This window comes from Zeus faber (genome assembly GCF_960531495.2).
Source record: "Zeus faber genome assembly, chromosome: 2".
NCBI lineage: Eukaryota > Metazoa > Chordata > Actinopteri > Zeiformes > Zeidae > Zeus > Zeus faber.
Window position 1 is genome coordinate 22,946,719 of NC_137189.1, and position 16,940 is coordinate 22,963,658.

General features: G+C 43.3%; 1 protein-coding gene across 1 annotated transcript in view; it reads right to left on the reverse strand.

Annotated features, from left to right (window-relative positions):
• ift172 (intraflagellar transport 172) overlaps window positions 1-16,940 on the reverse strand; it is a gene marked incomplete at its 5' end in the record, with an annotated part of 66,401 nt that overhangs the window by 44,093 nt on the left and 5,368 nt on the right. The window contains 8 exons of the mRNA XM_080023693.1: window positions 317-484; window positions 9,489-9,598; window positions 11,524-11,609; window positions 12,703-12,806; window positions 14,755-14,808; window positions 15,478-15,639; window positions 16,259-16,354; window positions 16,801-16,924. Coding sequence (XP_079879819.1) covers window positions 317-484; window positions 9,489-9,598; window positions 11,524-11,609; window positions 12,703-12,806; window positions 14,755-14,808; window positions 15,478-15,639; window positions 16,259-16,354; window positions 16,801-16,924 — 904 coding nt within the window. The remainder of the gene's footprint in view (window positions 1-316; window positions 485-9,488; window positions 9,599-11,523; window positions 11,610-12,702; window positions 12,807-14,754; window positions 14,809-15,477; window positions 15,640-16,258; window positions 16,355-16,800; window positions 16,925-16,940) is intronic.

Here is a 16,940-nt window from a genome sequence, read left to right on the forward strand (position 1 = left end):
TACGTGTACGGTGAGCGACAGTGGCAGTTTCAGAATTCAGAATTTTAGGAAAAAGGAATCACTGGCAAACATGGCCCTGAACACCTTGCGAGTATACCCAGTATACTCGCAAGGTGTTCGTGATGGCACCAAAAGGAAATTAATACAATGCATGCAGTAACACCTAATGAATCTGTTATCAAGACGTAACAAATGTTTTGATATCTCAAGAGGATCAGGTTCGGAGCCATTAGATGCCAACCCTTCCCAGGCTGTTTAACCAGAGAGAGGTTGTTGACTCAGCAACAAAACTCCAAACAGAGAGCTGCCGTTTTACCTTGAGTGGGAACATGGTGACACTCTCAGGACTGTCAATGCTGTACCAGACGCAGAGGTTGCCCCTATTTTGTGCCACCACCACGTCGCTGCCGGGCACCCATTGGACGTAGGAGCAAAAACTCAGCAACGTTGTCTTCACAGAACTCGCAACGTCGTACAAGTGGAGCTGGGGAAGCAGAGGAGATGGAGAAAACCGTTCCATAAATGGTGTTGGTTGCACACTGATTGATAAAAAATATTGGATTTTGGAACTCGCGTACTCGAAGGAGGACCCAAAGAAGGTCTTCCTTGCCAAAGAAACAAGTTCTTCACCAAGGAATCCTTAGTATACACAATGTTTCTGCTTTGAGAAAAGGTTACCTGGTTTGACAAGGGGTTGTGAATATGAGTACAACGGATTGAGTTACAGTGAATCAACAACAGCAATTTTGATGAATGTTGTGCGTGAAATCTTGATGCCTATATTACCCATTCAAGAGTTAATTTGTAACAAAAATAAGGTGGATCTTGCCAGCTTTTCTTTGTATCTTTGGCAATTGTGCAATAAGCGTGTTACCCCAATTTGGCAAAGGAGTACATTGGTCACTGTATTCAGTCCGTGGCGGGGTGTACGTTGTAAATGGGTGGGCCGTTACAGGTTAACTGCACTCTTCTGGTCCCCCTCTTTCACGGTTGTCAGATTGCCAGCTATCTGGGATTTGGGATCTGTACAGAAATCTGTCGGTAGACAAAGTCTTCACAGTTATGGCTGTACCACCAAAGATGTTTAGATGATTCTTTCTTTAACACACATCACAAAATATTTAGCAGAAGAGTGAGGAGTTGATTACTTCAGTTCGAACACATGTTTGTTAATAATGTTCAAGCATTGTAAATTCAATCGATAAAGTTCAGAATAACAGTAATTAAATGTTAAGGTTCTGATCTCAAGGCAGAGAGTTCAAGTTCTTCTGGAAAAATGTGAAATTATCTTCCATTCAATCAGGCCGTCACCCCTAACATGGGAAAAGGTACATTGCCACTGTGCTGTAGTAGGAGGTGGACGTGTGAGTTGCAAATGAGTGGGCCATTTCAGGTTATAGGTCAAGTACAAACCTAATAATTTCTCATTTGAACGAGCGCAAAGCATCATTTCATGGAAATAAATGCAATTTTTAGGGCTGTGCTAAAGAAGGCCATGTGAAAGTCTACTTTTCAACCACCTACAAAAAGCGTTGAAGTACACTTGACTTTGACACAAAAACAATAGAACTGAAACACTTGAATTCACCAATTAATACACAAGGGATTTAACTGGTTTGGATAGTGCAGGAACATTTTAAAGGGGACACAGCAACACATAGACAATGGTTCTGGGCAATATGCAAATCAACCTCCTATGGTGCAGACAAGCTTTAAGTTAGTGAGCTAACTTCAAGATATTCGCGCGCGAGATTGCATTGTTGGTTGCATCAGTTCTGCACAGCATTGGTCAAACATTACAAACTATTACTTCTATCTTTTCCGAGCAACTCAGACAGGAGAGCAGGATCAAACACTAACAGTCGTTATTTCTTTCATATATATGAATATAAATTATTTTTTACTTGTTTTTTTGGCAGTTTATTATTTTGCTGTTCACTGTGCTGTGGACACTCTTCTTTTTTACAACTGTTTTCGCTTCCCACGTCCATTGTTGCTTTCTGGTGATAGGCCACTTTACACATCCCACAACATCTCCGCGAGGATGTCCATTTCGCCACCATGGAGGAAGGACACTTTGTTCTAGCAATACGATGTTCTTTAAGTAACAGGAAATGAGCAGTGCCCGCATCCAGTCTCCAATCTGTTAAAAATTACCACACTGCATCCCAAATCACCCTAAAGTGTACTAACCTTAAAATTTGCAAATGTACGCTAACCACGACCATGACAAGGGCTGCCCCAAACCCAAGTGCCAGACACAGCGAGGTGTGAGCAGTTGAACCCTCAAAACCAAAACTAAACAAAGACATAACACACATAACAACTAATTTAACACAGAATGCATTGAGAGAGGGATGCTTATTTATATATATTTGAGCGATAGCCGACCCTCGTTAACCAATCATTAACCTTTATTAGAGAAGATAAAAATGTACTATTTTGAATCGATAAAGTCTGGGGTGTGCCGTATCGTTCATGATAATAGCGGTAATTGTTCATATGATAAAAAAAAAAAATCATATCCCGATAATGGCAATATAACAACTTGATGAAGACGAAAGGGATAGTAGACGATGGGCCATGATTACTAAATTTGGACGTCAGAATTTGTTCGAGGTATAGAGTAATCGCATTTTTACATTTGTATCAGAGGGTACACACAATTAGGTTGCGGAAAAACAATCGCATTACCTTAAATCATATATAATCTAGTCACACACCATTAATTCATTTTAAAGAGTTTATTATAAATATAGCAATTTCATTACGTTACTTTGTTTCGTTTGCAAACAGCTTAGCTTACCACGGCCAGCACTTCCAGGTTGAGGAAAGGACCTCAACCGGGGGCTGCGGAAGCTGTCCTCTTACATGCCTGAAATAAAAAGGCACGTGTGGTTGTATGTGGCATCCCCATGAATTGTATTTAAGAAATGGATTGTGTCGCCTTTTTTTCTTTTACCGTGTGTGTCAGGTCTTCCTGCAACCCGCCACCCAAGTGGCATTTTCAGGGCCCGCCAACACAGAGACACAGGCAGAGATGTCGCAAATACAACAGTTTATTGGAGATAGTGGCAAGATGTAACAAGCCGGGAGCATATGAACACATGTCATGACTGAGGCGCTCCCTGTGTGTGTGTGTGTGTGTGTGTGTAGGGATGGGTGATTTATCTGTTGCTCGTTGATTGCTCTGACGTGAAACAGGTGTACAGCACCCTGATCCCGGGCCCAATTACCAAGACCCAAGACCCAAGACAAGTGTGGCTCCTTAAACCACACCACGCAATTTTATTTATTTATTTATTTTTAATAATGTATTTTGTAACTGTTTAACTGATAATATTTATCTTGTCGAAATTCTTATTGTCAGTTATCGGTTAAAAATGAACATCCCTAATTGAGAGTCAAGGCATAATTGGAAATAAGGGTATGGCAGGCCATACATTTCCCACAAATTTGAATAAATTGTGCCCTCTTTACATACTTTTTGGTTGAATTAATCAAATTGGCAATCATCTAGAAAGAAGAAGAAGAAAAAGTCTTTATTCATCACGCAACACACCACACTATAACACATGCTTGCACACACACACACACACATGCACATGCTTTGATGGTGGCCGGTGAAATGGATTCTCTGCTTTTGACCCATCCTGGCTTGTCCTTCCTCCGGGGGCACAGCCAGGAGCAGTGGGCAGCATACGTGGACGCGCCCGGGGACCTGGTGACGAGTGTCCATCGCTGGTCAGACGATGATGTGTGCATGTTTTTGGTGGGGGTCCTTACTGACGTTAGGTGGAGGAAACCCCATGTGAGCACGGGGAGAACATGCAAACTCCACACAGAAAGTCTCCTATTTGGGAGATAACCCACCCGGAGCATGGTGCCAACAGTGCCCCAGGCGGGAATCGAGCCCAGGACCTTCTTGCTGTGAGGCAGCAGTGCAATGCACTGCACCACCGTGCCACGATCTGGCCATTCTTGATAACTTGATTGAAATGTCTAAGATGACAATTTTATACTTTGATTGTGGAATGGTGAACAATTGTCTGAAATGTACATTGGGATGAAAAAGATAATAGTATGCAAACTATTAATCCAATTATTTACATGAAACAAAAAATCCCAGCGTATGAGAGTCCCGGTGTGCGGGGGTGCGATGTTCATGTCTTCCACAAACCTGGGGCACGGCAACCAAAGTCGGAAGGAACTTTTAAATTAAGCCTTGTAGGCCTAATATGAGTGAAGATTCACCAACTGGATTGCTTCTTTCTTGCCTCAAATTTGTTCAGAAACACATTTTGTTGGGCTGATAAGGTGAAATCAGTGAACGTTACGGTGTAAATACAACAGAACTGCTCAAACGCCATTGGCTCACAGAGCTCAGGAGGGTGGCTCCTCACACAAAATACAGCCCGTTTTGGAACGGGAGGGTACCCAGGCATGTTAGAATGGCTAGAATGCATAGTCTGTGGTATTTTCAGCAAAAAGACTTCAAAAACATGTTTTAGGGACCTCAGAGACCTTAAATAACTAAAGTAAAAAGGACAATAATAGGTTCCCTTTAATCTGTCTTGATGCACCTGCATCTGCTTGATGCCTGCAAAAAATGCATCTACAAATACAGTCACACCCAGTTGTATTTTCACAATGACAATGGCATACCATGTCAGAAAGTACAGGAAGTGGAAAGCGAGTGTGTCCTCTGACCTCCTTCACTATTCCGCCTTGTGGTATTTTACTTAAACGCAAAATGATTGCTTCCAACTGGTTTAAGTTGTTTCCCTTAACTGTGAGGTTGAGTACAAGTGTTAGAAACAATCAGTGCATTTACATGTAAACACCTCACCTGGATTATCTTAATCGAATTAGACCTGAAATAGGCGCAAGCACGACCCGACTAAAAGACCAGGGCTTCTGCTCAATCATTCCATTTATTGTGGCATGTACACACCTTAACCAGAATATGATCAGTGTATGCAACCTGCACATGCACCACTAAAAACAGTGATTCCACCGCATATAATTAACCTAGAAAGAGTTGTTTCGCCAGATAAATGAACACCATGGCGACACACTTTTGGTGGGAAAGTGAGAGCGTTTTTATGTTGAGTTTGATGAGGGAGCTAAATATAGTGAGATATTTGGATAGGCGCAAGAACCGAAATTGGGACATATTCAAGAAAGTGTCCAAGAAGATGGTAGGTGGAGGTTTTTCCCCTCACGGAGCAAGTACTTCCCGTCAATAACCAGACTACACCACTCAGGTTTTTCAGTATTCGCATTATTCCAAAATAATGTTAACACCTTAAACACATTATTATCTTAATATATTAAGATATTGAGCTTAGAAGATAGTTGTTGATATAGGTAGGTAGGTAGGTGACTTGTGGTGTGGGGATGTTGTGGTTTGAGCAGCCACACCTTTCCTGGGTCTAGGTAATTGGGGCCAAGGATCAGTGTGGCTACATACCTGTTGCTCGTTGGTTGGTCTTACGAGCAACAGGTAAAACCTCCATTACCCCCCCCCCCCCCCACACACACACACGCACACGCACACACACACACACACACACACACACACACACACACACACACACACACACACACACACACACACACAGAGGAGAGGAGCCCTTGTCATGACACATGTCCATCTGCTCCTCAGCTTATTCCACCTAGCCCACTCTATGCAATAAACTATGTGTCTAAAACCCTGTTGTCTGTGTCTCTCTGCTGGAGGTCCCTGAAAACACCACTTGGATGGCATGTGGTAGGAAAACTGCCACAGTGAAAAATATATTATATCTTATCTATCTAAAGCCAACAAGTGAGCAGTCAGGTCTTGGAGTTTTTGTGTTGGAAGCAGGAAAAATGGGCAAGCGTAAGGATCTGAGCGACTTTAACAATGCAGCCCATGCTGACCCCTGTCCACCACCGAAAGCGCCTACAATGGACAAGTGAGTGTCAGAACTGGACCATGGAGCAATGGAAGAAGGTGGCCTGGTCTGATGAATCATGTTTTCTTCTGCATCATGTGAATGGCCGGGGTTAGGGTCCGGTCCGATCAAGCATCTGTGGGATGTGCTGGGTCAACAAATCCCCATCCATCGGGGCCCCACCTCCCAGCTTATACCCCTTTCCCACTGTACCAATAACCCGGTAACATCCGGCATTTGTCATCAGTGGGAATGGAAAACCTTGGGTTTCAGTCCAGTCCAGTCTAGTCTAGTCAAATGACCCTGCAATAGACAGGTTTTTAATCGGCTCTACTTTCGATCGGCTCTGATGTAAACAGGACACCAGGGTGGACCCGCTAATTTTGGCCCCTATCGGCGCAATGCGATGTGCGTTGAAATTATGGACAGGAATATCCATGTATCATTCGATCATTTCATATGCGATTTAGAATCGAAAATCAATATCAGAAGTTATTGACTTTTTCCCCCCAAATGCGGGACCATGAAATGTTTTGAGTGTGGTGACTGCTCCTTGGGGACCACAGCGGAGAACCCCTACGCTCCCCGCCGGGCCCCGAGCCACTCCAGCACCACCCAAGCCGGTCTCCGAACAGGGGGAGCATCTCTGATCAGCATGGACACTCCAAGCTGCTTCTACTGTAGTGTTGGGTCGTTTACGGACGATCCGATTCTTTTGAAGGGCTCACAATACTCTTTTTTCCAAGTTTTATGTCGTGGTTTGTTCAAGTTGCTGTCTCCATTTTGTTCCCAATCACACTGGAACAATGACATGCCACTTTTCAGACGTGTTTGTGACGTCGAACGTGTCACACCAGAAAAAAATTATAAATAAATAAAGTGGGTTTACAAAAAACCTATCTGCGAATCTGAAGGGGAAGAATTCTATTCGAACAGATACTAAAGCCAAAAGTAAACACAGAATAGTTTATGGATGATATGTATATTACAAGCTCAAACTACACCTGGCAAAAATGTTCCTAAAAACCCTTGTAAAATGGAAGTGTGTGGTGTAGAGATGGGATGGTTTAAGCAGCCACGCCTGACCTGGATCTCGGTGATCGGGGTCAGGGTGGCTGCATACCTGCTCATTGGTTGGGCTAAAGAGCAGCAGGTGGCACACACAGAGACACACACACACACACACAGAGACACACACACAGAGAGACACACACACACACGCACACACACACACGCACGCACGCACGCACGCGCCCGAGAGAGAGAGAGAGAGAATAGCCCTGTTCCACCAAGCCTCCTCTCTGTGCTGGAGCCCCATGTTGGGCGCCACTGTGGCAGTTCTGCCTGCCACACGCCACCCAAGTGGCATTTTCAGGGCCCTCCGGCACAGAGACACAGACGACAATGCGTTGTTGTCACCAGTTTACTGCAAAGAGGAGGCTAGGTGGAATTAGCCAGGAGCAGATTGAAAATGTCATGACAGGGCTCCTCTCCCGAGTGTGTGTTGATGGGGGTTTTAACCTGCTGCTTGTTAGCCCAACCAATGAGCAGGTATGCGGCCATCCTGACCAATCACCTAGGTCCAGGTCAGGTGTGGCTGCTCAAACCATGCCATCTCCACACCACAAAAAGTTATCTTAAACTAAAGACAGGAAGCCAGTCTGGCTCTGAAGGAAGGCCATTCAGAGCTTGACCAATGTTTGTGTGTGTTAGAGCAAGGCACGGTGCAGCCCGAGATGTGGACAGACTCCCTGGAGCGATTCCTAATTACCAGAGTTCCCTGTATCGTTGTCAAGAGGGATAAATCTTCAACGACTTTCGTGGCCCTTGGGGCCTTTGGTCTGACATTGGCTACAAGCCATTCTCCAAGCACCCTCTCTCTGAGATGCGCAACCCACATAGAGGGAGACTGCCACCGACACGTAATAGCAAATGTTTTGAATTCTAATAAAGGAGGTGCAAGAATGTGGAAAAGGCTGTAAGGGGTGGCTCTTTTTGTGTGCATATTATTCTTAAAAATACAGGAAAAGTGAAGGAATTATGACAGGTCAACTCACAAAGTCCTGAGCACTGTGGTATTTCCATTTGACAGATCTGGAGTTTTACTGATTAACTTGAGTTATTAGACAGCTCTGAGGAATACTCGGCTCTGATTTTTCAATAGCAGCAATCTGTGTCGGTGTATTATTTGTTATTTATTATTTGTCGATGATGACTGTTGAACTAATAACCACTACAAGCAACCACTTCTCCGCCTTGTTTCATATCCCTTATATTACCCTAGCTGGTGGCAACATTTTGTGAATAGAAAATAAATAGAATCTACAACGGAAAACTTGAGATAAATGCGTACATTGATATGAAAATCCCCAACGTTCCATTCAGCCGGTTTCATTTCATGATTAATGTAAATACACAATTAACATTAATAACAGTCATTTGATAAGTTATATGTAGGGCATATATTTTTCTTTGCAATGCTGTTGCAGTGCTGGCTATATTATTGTGGAGTCATTTTATTAGAAGAAGCTCTTCAATAACATAACTCTGTCAGGGTTATTTTGCTGATAAGGATAGTCTGGCTGTACACTAACCCTCACTTATAGATTGAATGGAACTCTGTTTATTGAGTCATGTTTATTGCTAAAACATCTTATGTCCCATACTGTATGCTGCTGAAATCTGTAATTCGATCAAGAACAGTAATCCAAGTATCTAAGTATACATAAAACGTACAAAGTAGCCAAACTTGTGTTTGTGCAATGTTCTGCACTGTTTCCTATGATGCTGTTGTGATATTGCAACATGACACAAGGTAAACATCTCAGTGAGGCAGCAGCTATTCTACATCAGCTATTCTACAAATATATTCATATATCTATAAATATACAACTTCTGCACCAGACGTTCTGCACCAATGCTTCTCCAAATGCCATTCCTCTTTTAGACTTCTACTATACAGGGTGCGATTCAACAATGATTAGCAGCCTCTCGCAGTCCATAATACTCCCAAAAAATAATAATAATACTGGTTTGCTCCTGTGCTATAACACAATGGCAAATATTACAAAAATATAACTTTTGATGGAGGACTGCATTGGCAGCGGTATTGTGTGTTCGACAGAGCCTTCTGTCAATGCCATTACAAAAAAAAAAAAAAAAAAATTGTTATTCTCTGATCCATTAACATTTAAACCCTGCACGAAGAGATTAACTTCAACAGCCTTGCATACAGACAAGTGAACTGATAGGTTATAAAATCTGCAATTTTGGCACTGTTGGTCTGTTATGAACCACCTAAAATAAAACACTGCATCCTTGATGCTTAGTTGTCATCAGGATTGCATTAGGTCACACATAGTTTGACATACCTGTAAAAGGGAAACTATGGGCCTATCTAGTTGAAGAGTTCTGTGCTGCGGGACATACTGCCCTGGTTCTTACTCTCTCATCTCTGGAAGGTCTACCTATCCTCAAATTTCCCCTGCCATGGCCATTGGTGAGGGGAAGCAGGAAGTCAAAGCAGGAAGCCAAGCAAAACCGTCTTACCCGCATTTTCTTATCCCGATAGAGCAGCATGCGGCCGGTCTCGTTAAGCTCCAGCCAATCAATCTTGGAGTCATGGCTGATGACCACTTTGTAACCTCCGATCAAGTCGACTGGAAAGGAGAGTGAAGTGGTGGCATAAGCTGACAAATGAACAAGTTATTAAAAAGTAATCCAAATAGTTCAGTGCGTGAGTTTCCCCTCTCGGTGGCTTTTAACGTCCCTCGTTCCGGACCGAGTCTGGACTTGGCCTTAAGTAGTCTCTCACAGTCTATGGCAATTTCGTAGGAGCAGATCATAATATACACATACATTTTAACATGCCCCAATGAAAGTGACGTGACTTGGATGACTGGGTTGTTTAAAGGTGCAGTGTGTAGAATTTATGGAACGGACCTGGTAGAAAAGGAATATAATATTCACAAGTATCTTTTGATGAAGTGTATAATCCCATAAAAATAAGAATCGTTGTGTTGGCGTTACCTTAGAATGAGCTGTTTTTATCGACAGGGAGCAGGTATGCTTCTATGGAGGCCTCCATGTTGCCCAAGTAGCCCAGAGCGGACAGACCAAACACTGGCTCTAGAGAGCGTCTTTCATGTTTTCCGCAAGTTTCGCGGCCACAGTCGCGTCCATGGAGGCCACCATGTTGCACTGCCATGTAGAAGGGTATTCAGTTGGTCGAGATCTGCAACCTCAATGCTAGATGCCACTTAATTCTATACACTGCACCTTTAAAAGGTGAACTTAAAGTAATTTGCTTTATTTTATTTTTAATTGTAATTGAGAGGAAATAAATTAAGAGATCGAGGGGGACAGGAGGAGCAGCTGACATGGAATGTAAAAGGAAGGCGATGGGATGGTTGGATGATGGGATGAGGGATAGATTGAGGCATAGATGGATAAGAAGAGTGGTGGGGAGAGAGAGAAATAAATTGGTTATACATTTTCAGACACACACACACAGATTCTGTTGTGCTCAACACAACAGCTTGGCAGATAGACCTGCCTGGACATTTGCACAGGAAGTGACTAGGCTGTACTGGACACACACACACACACACACACAAGCAGATGGTGCTGGGCTCAGCACTGGGCATAGCTTCAAACTGTGCGGAGAGCTGCTTGCTTACACGCACACGCACACACACACACTGCATGAAGCAGCCCAGAGGTTATATCCTATTGAATTGAAAGTTGTTTTCTCAGGGAGCAGCATATGCTGGCTTCCACACACACACACACACACACACACACACACACACACACACACACACACACACACACACACACACACACACACACACACACACACACACACACACACACACACACACACACACACCTTGCGTTAAGATGGCAGACGAGGAGTGTGGAGGAGAGACAAGATGAGCAATAGCGACAATATATGATTGGAGGAAAGAGGTTTGAGTATCTGTGTGTGTTTGTTTTACTACCGGTCTCAGAATTTACTATTTTTTGGGGTTGAGAAGTGCACCAGTAACATAGGTCCTCAATTTGAGACAGAACAATAATGTGTGTGTGTGTGTGTGTGTGTGTGTGTTTGTGTGTGTGCGTGCGCGTGTGCGTGTGCGTGTGTGTGTGTGTGTGTGAGAGAGAACGGGGCGGGGGTTAAAGCAAATCGTCATTAAGAGAAAGACAGATCAATAACTAGAGCAAAGGAGTCAGCATCCCAGCGTGAGGAGGTGTTTCCGTGCCTCGATCAAGAAAAGCGATTTCCAATAGGAATTATTTAGGAAGTAAGGAAGTGAAGACAGTCCCCCATTTCTTTTAAAGTATAAAATAGGGATGCAGTGTGCAAGTGTTTCAGCTTCACTGTTTGACTGCCAACACGTATTAAGGTTAAAATGCAAATCAAAATGAACAGTTTATAATTGGTTTTCTCCACCAGCTTTTGCACACCGACCGATTCAAAGCAAGTGATGGTTTCCACCAGGGTCTGGAGATTTATACACATCTTGCAGGACTGCGCAAACACACACACACACGGACACGCACACGCACACACGCTTCTTACCAACAGCGATGGTCTTCAGGTCAATGAGGTAGGCAAGCTTCTTGTTATCCTCAACCCCTCTCTGCTTCCTTTCATTCAAACGGACGCTTGATGCGTGAACACACAGACAAACAGAATTTATTATCATCATCATCATCATCATCATCATCATCACTATCTTCATATATAGTGATCCTTTCACCATAATTTAAATCCCATGAGGGAGTTCAGAGCGGTTGGAGCGGGATGACACCTGTTAGCTGCAAGGCAGCAGTCAGCTATTCGCTCTCTGACACATTTGACAGGGCTGAATACATTTACCACGGATCCGGCTGACCTGCAGGTTGAATACATCAGAGCTGATTTGTAATAAAAAGTAGGAAAACACACCTGCTGACAGTGGAGCGCTTAGCACATTTTCGGGTGAACTTCATGAAAAGATTGTAGCAATAATAATAAAATGAAAACTACTTTGACTCATGAATGGCTCAACAGTGCCATCTAAAGGTACTCCATTGAAAAGGAAACCCTAGTGGAAGTGCAAATTCTGCCAAATATTACATTCTGTGATGCATATAAACCTTTGACGCCTTCTTCGTCAAACTGCCTTTTGATGACTAGTGGCTCCAAAACAAAATAAGGATTAGAATATGACTCTAGAATCCGGACAATGGGCCAATTCCAGAGATGTTTTTCTGCAGGTGTGTTGCGTGACAATTAAAGATTCTTCTTCTAAAAAAAAAAATAAATAAATAAAATCTTTCGGCTATTTCATGTTGCTCTATAACACTACGTGCTCCCGATGTGAGACCAGTCAACCCCAATCATTTTTGACAAATTACGATAATAATGATGTTCAATTACAAACTGCATCATTATTTCCTGGTTAGACACAAAATTGAGGGGGAGCAGTAGGACTTTGCCAGTTTGTCCATTCTAAGAGTAAAACGAAAGCTAACGAAGACCTGGACAAAAAGACTCAAGAGGTTTATTCATCACATACGTATACATACTTTCATACATATACGCAGTGAAATGTCTTTGCAATGCACCTGGGGATTATGCACAATAGTGTCTAAACCGAACATAATAGCTAACCTAATTTCAACAAGTCAGTGGATCTAACCAATCTTTCCTCTTTTTTCGTTACCAAACCCTGCTGAGGAGGTGTGTGATTGTTTCCTGTGCCTTTCGACCAACCTGATGAGGTGAGGGTTCATAAACTCTGTCCTGACGGAGCCCAGGATCTCGTTGCTGTTGTATTCCACCAGGCTGAGCTCCCCGGCGTTAAATATCATGCACACCTTGGAGAAAAGAAAAAAAAAAAAACACACACACAAAAACACAATATCTACAGATGAAAACCCCAAAAAAACGAATATTGAAATACAGTTTTTGAATGCCGCCTTTTGCCACAGTGCTGCCCCAGCCTCTACTGAGGAGACAACAGGTAGATGTGTCTTTCATTATTCATCAGCCTGGAACAAAGAAACCTAGGAAAGCCAACAGCAGCATTTTTAAATCTGCATGCCAAGCTAAACCAAGGTGTGTGTGTGTGTGTGTGTGTGTGTGTGTGTGTGTGTGTGTGTGTGTGTGTGTGTGTGTGTGTGTGTGTGTGCGTGTGCGCGCGCACGCGCGCGCACACGCGCGCGCGCACAGACCTGCTAACCTTGGGAATATATTTTGAGTACCACAATAGTGTTAACAGGGAGTCTCTGTGGTGTTTGAGTTACTGCAGCGAAAAGACTCAGACATCAGTTATTCACACCGTAGTCGTTAAATTACCAAACATGTTTACCAACTAGAGATGCACCGATTGCAATTTTCTTGGCGGATTCCTATTTCTGATTTTAAGTCTGACTGGTCAGATTCTCAGTCAGACCGGCAGATTCCGATTTCCAAGTGCCTTATGTCAATGACAAATACATCCCATGATCTCTTCACACTCACGTGATTGGACAGCTGCAATTTTCAGTTACCGCAATAGTGAGATTGACAATTTTGACACTTTGACTCTGGGACTGTCACCAAGTTTCAGTATAATTCAACATGTAACGCTCATTGAGTTTTAATAAGACCCAACATATAACTAGCATGGAAATGTCCAGTTCAAACTTCAAATGAAAGTCTCTTTCACTTTAAGTGTGAATATATTGTACATTTAAATTATATGTATATGGTACTTTGCAAATAAATTGCAATCATACCAAAAAAAATGTAATACATTGCCGACTCTTCTGCCTCTCGTTCACTGGAAGTCCTCCTTCGCTCACCGTGCGTTAAACCAACTGAATCAAACGACTCGTTTTACTGAGTGACTCGTCAAGAACCGAGTCTCATAAAAAAGAGTCAAACTTTTCATCACTCTCTCCATCACAGCTCTGCTGTGTGGCGGTAGTTACACAGTCTGCACAATGTTAGAATATTGTCAGGAGATAGATATATAATTGATCTAATCTTCTTTGTTTACCTTGAAGTACCTCCAAACAGCCGACATTTTCTTTCTTTATCTTATTATTTTTTTTACACTAACTACGTCACATTATGTTGGTATCAGGTTTGAGTACCTGAGCATTTTTACAAGCACAGTACATGATAACAGTAGCAGTGTGTAAATTAGACCGGCACAGAATCTGAAAATATATCTGACCTTGAGCGGCCGGTGAAAACCGTCCAATTCCGCTCATGGCTGATCGATCGATGCATCTCACGTTTTATATGTGAACATTAGTCACATGTTTGTGCTTGATTATAACTCTCCCACTTCCCATTTGACTTTAGAAATGCAGCGTTAAACGTCGGTGGATAATAAAGTAGCGCTCAGTGCATATCAGTGGATGTTAAGTGAGAGGAGAGGGAGGGCTTACAGAACCACAGGTCCTAACATCTGGTCCAATCTAAAGGATGTAGTTTAAATACTGAATTAATGTACGCTATTGTTTTGTGTTGATTGATTTCCATCATTAAATCACACACACACACACACACACACACACACACACACACACACACACACACACACACACACACACACACACACACACACACACACACACACACACACACACACACACACACACACACACACACTTTTTTTTTTTTTTTCTTTTTTATGTGTAGTTTCAGCTGGCATTTCGTACCTGCGTATTTTGACTAAGAATTACTAGTTGGTACACAAAATACGTGCAGGTTGGCAAGTCTGGTGTGTGTGTGTGTGTGTGTGTGTGTGTGTGAGTGACCGTTTCTTCCTACCGCTTCGTTCTCGAAGAAGAACTTCTCATTCCCTCCAGAGCCTGCCCACGCCACCTGAGAAAGGCAAAGCGCAGCTCAGTGTTCTGTTCACAATGGAGGAGTGAACAAGTTGTGTGTTACATCACGCACAGAGAGAGAGAGAGCTCTGCTTTGCCCGCTTGAGCTATGACCTGGTCTAGGATTATTAGAAGGGATACTAACATTTTCTTACGGGGAATATAGGCTTTTTGTCCATCTTACCCAGATTCAGACCAGAAGGTCAATGCCAATTTCACCCCTGTGTGTGCAGTGCAGAGATAGCGATGGCTGCATGCTAACTGTGTTAGCTCAATGCATGGCTGCAGAGGGGATCAACAGGCCTGGCTTCTGGGAAACTAACCCTTCTGGGAAGTAGACCTTCCAGCATCTTGAATGTGGAGCAGTAATATGACGAGTAACAATAAAAACCTTACAACAAGATCTTAGTTGATGCCATTATTAGCCGTGACACGCTGCCTCCAGTGAGGTGGGGTTGCCAAGTACGAACTGCAAAAGCCTTGCAACGGAATATTACCATTAACAAACCTCAGCCGACTTAACTGGCAACCCTACAGCAACGGTCATTGAGTTTGAGTTTCACAGGCGCTTTCAAAGCCGATCAATCACAGCATATGTCCATGGAGAGACATCTCAAACCTCTCATCACTAATTAAACTCACTCATTAAAGCCATGAAGGCACCCACCTCGCTCAGCTTGCTGGTCAGCAGGTCTCCCAGCAGCAGAGTGTCCGAGGTGTGAGCCACCAAATAGCGGTCCTTGCCCATGATCTTCACCTCCTCTATCTCGTAGCCGTAGTAAGATTTGAGTACCACCCGGGTACCTGTAGAGAGGTTCCTCACTATAACCTGGAATGATGGAGAGAGTGGTGAGGAGAAGAGAAAGGAAAGGAGGTGAAGAACAACAAAAATGGGAGAATAAAACCAATTGGTAATGTGTAGAAACACTAAATACGATTTGTATGATCCCGGAAAGAAGCCGCCTGGCCCCACGGCAGAAGTTACCTTCAGAGTGAAATCAAACTTAAAGAACTCCAAACAAAATGTACGCTAATCAGTGTGAAAGGGAAAAAGGTGGCATGGCTAGTTGATTGGGCATTGTGTCATCGGTTTTAGCAACACCATGGGAACTAGCGAGGAACAAAGCTGATTCTCACCCAAAACAACTATCAAATGCCAGTCAACAGAACAAGTTCCAACTAATGGTTTTATTTCACGGCATTGAACAAGAATTTGAGATTTTGAACTTTTTGTGCTAAAATCAGTGATTCATCAAAAATGTATGGGGGGGGGGGGGCGACGACTGTGGAATCAATGTGTTAATGGAGGCGGCCTTCAAAAGGTTGTATACTTCTCTATACCTCCTATTCTGTACATGAGCGATTCCTCTTCTAAAAGAGGGAGCCAGGGTGGCAACCCTTTGAGCCGAAACCAAAGCGTCGCAGCTATGAAATCACTTTCACTGTACCTGACTCAGTCCCACATAGGTCATCTCAAACTTGTTCTTGTAGATGCTCCTCCGCAGGCAGCAGTCAAACTGCTCCACTCCTCCACACAGCGTTCCCTGGCAGAGCAGGTGATTGGTCATACACATGCACAGACAAACGTAAACACACACGCATACGCGCAAGATAATACTTTTCCCCCTCTCCTTTGAAGAAATGATTTTAACAGTGGAAGCAGATTCGTCAATAATTCTGTAAAGGTGTCAGAGTTAGTCAAAAAGAAGAGCTGAACTCTGAAAATCCCACTGCTGTTAAACCAAACATTGGATGACTAGTCATTTGCTGAAGGATAAACATTTTTCCACAAGCAGAAAAATGTAAGAAACAGAGTGATAATCTTAATATACGGTACGGTAGGCTTGGACGATCGTGCAAAATTCCAATCACCGATCGCTGGGGGGCAGCGATCGGTGATACACGGCCCGCATAGAAAGTAATGTAACGTGGCCAATGTGGTCTCCCCATTCCAGAAGTGGAGGATTTACTATTTGCAAGTAGTACTTACTGCACAGAGGCGTGATCCATCCTTCTTCCAGGCCAGGGCAGTGATGGTGTACAGATTGGGGATCTCTTTGGGCTTGGCCTCGTCCCAAACCCCCCTCCTCGGAGCCCAGTTGAAGACCCGCAACCTGGCCGACACAGCAT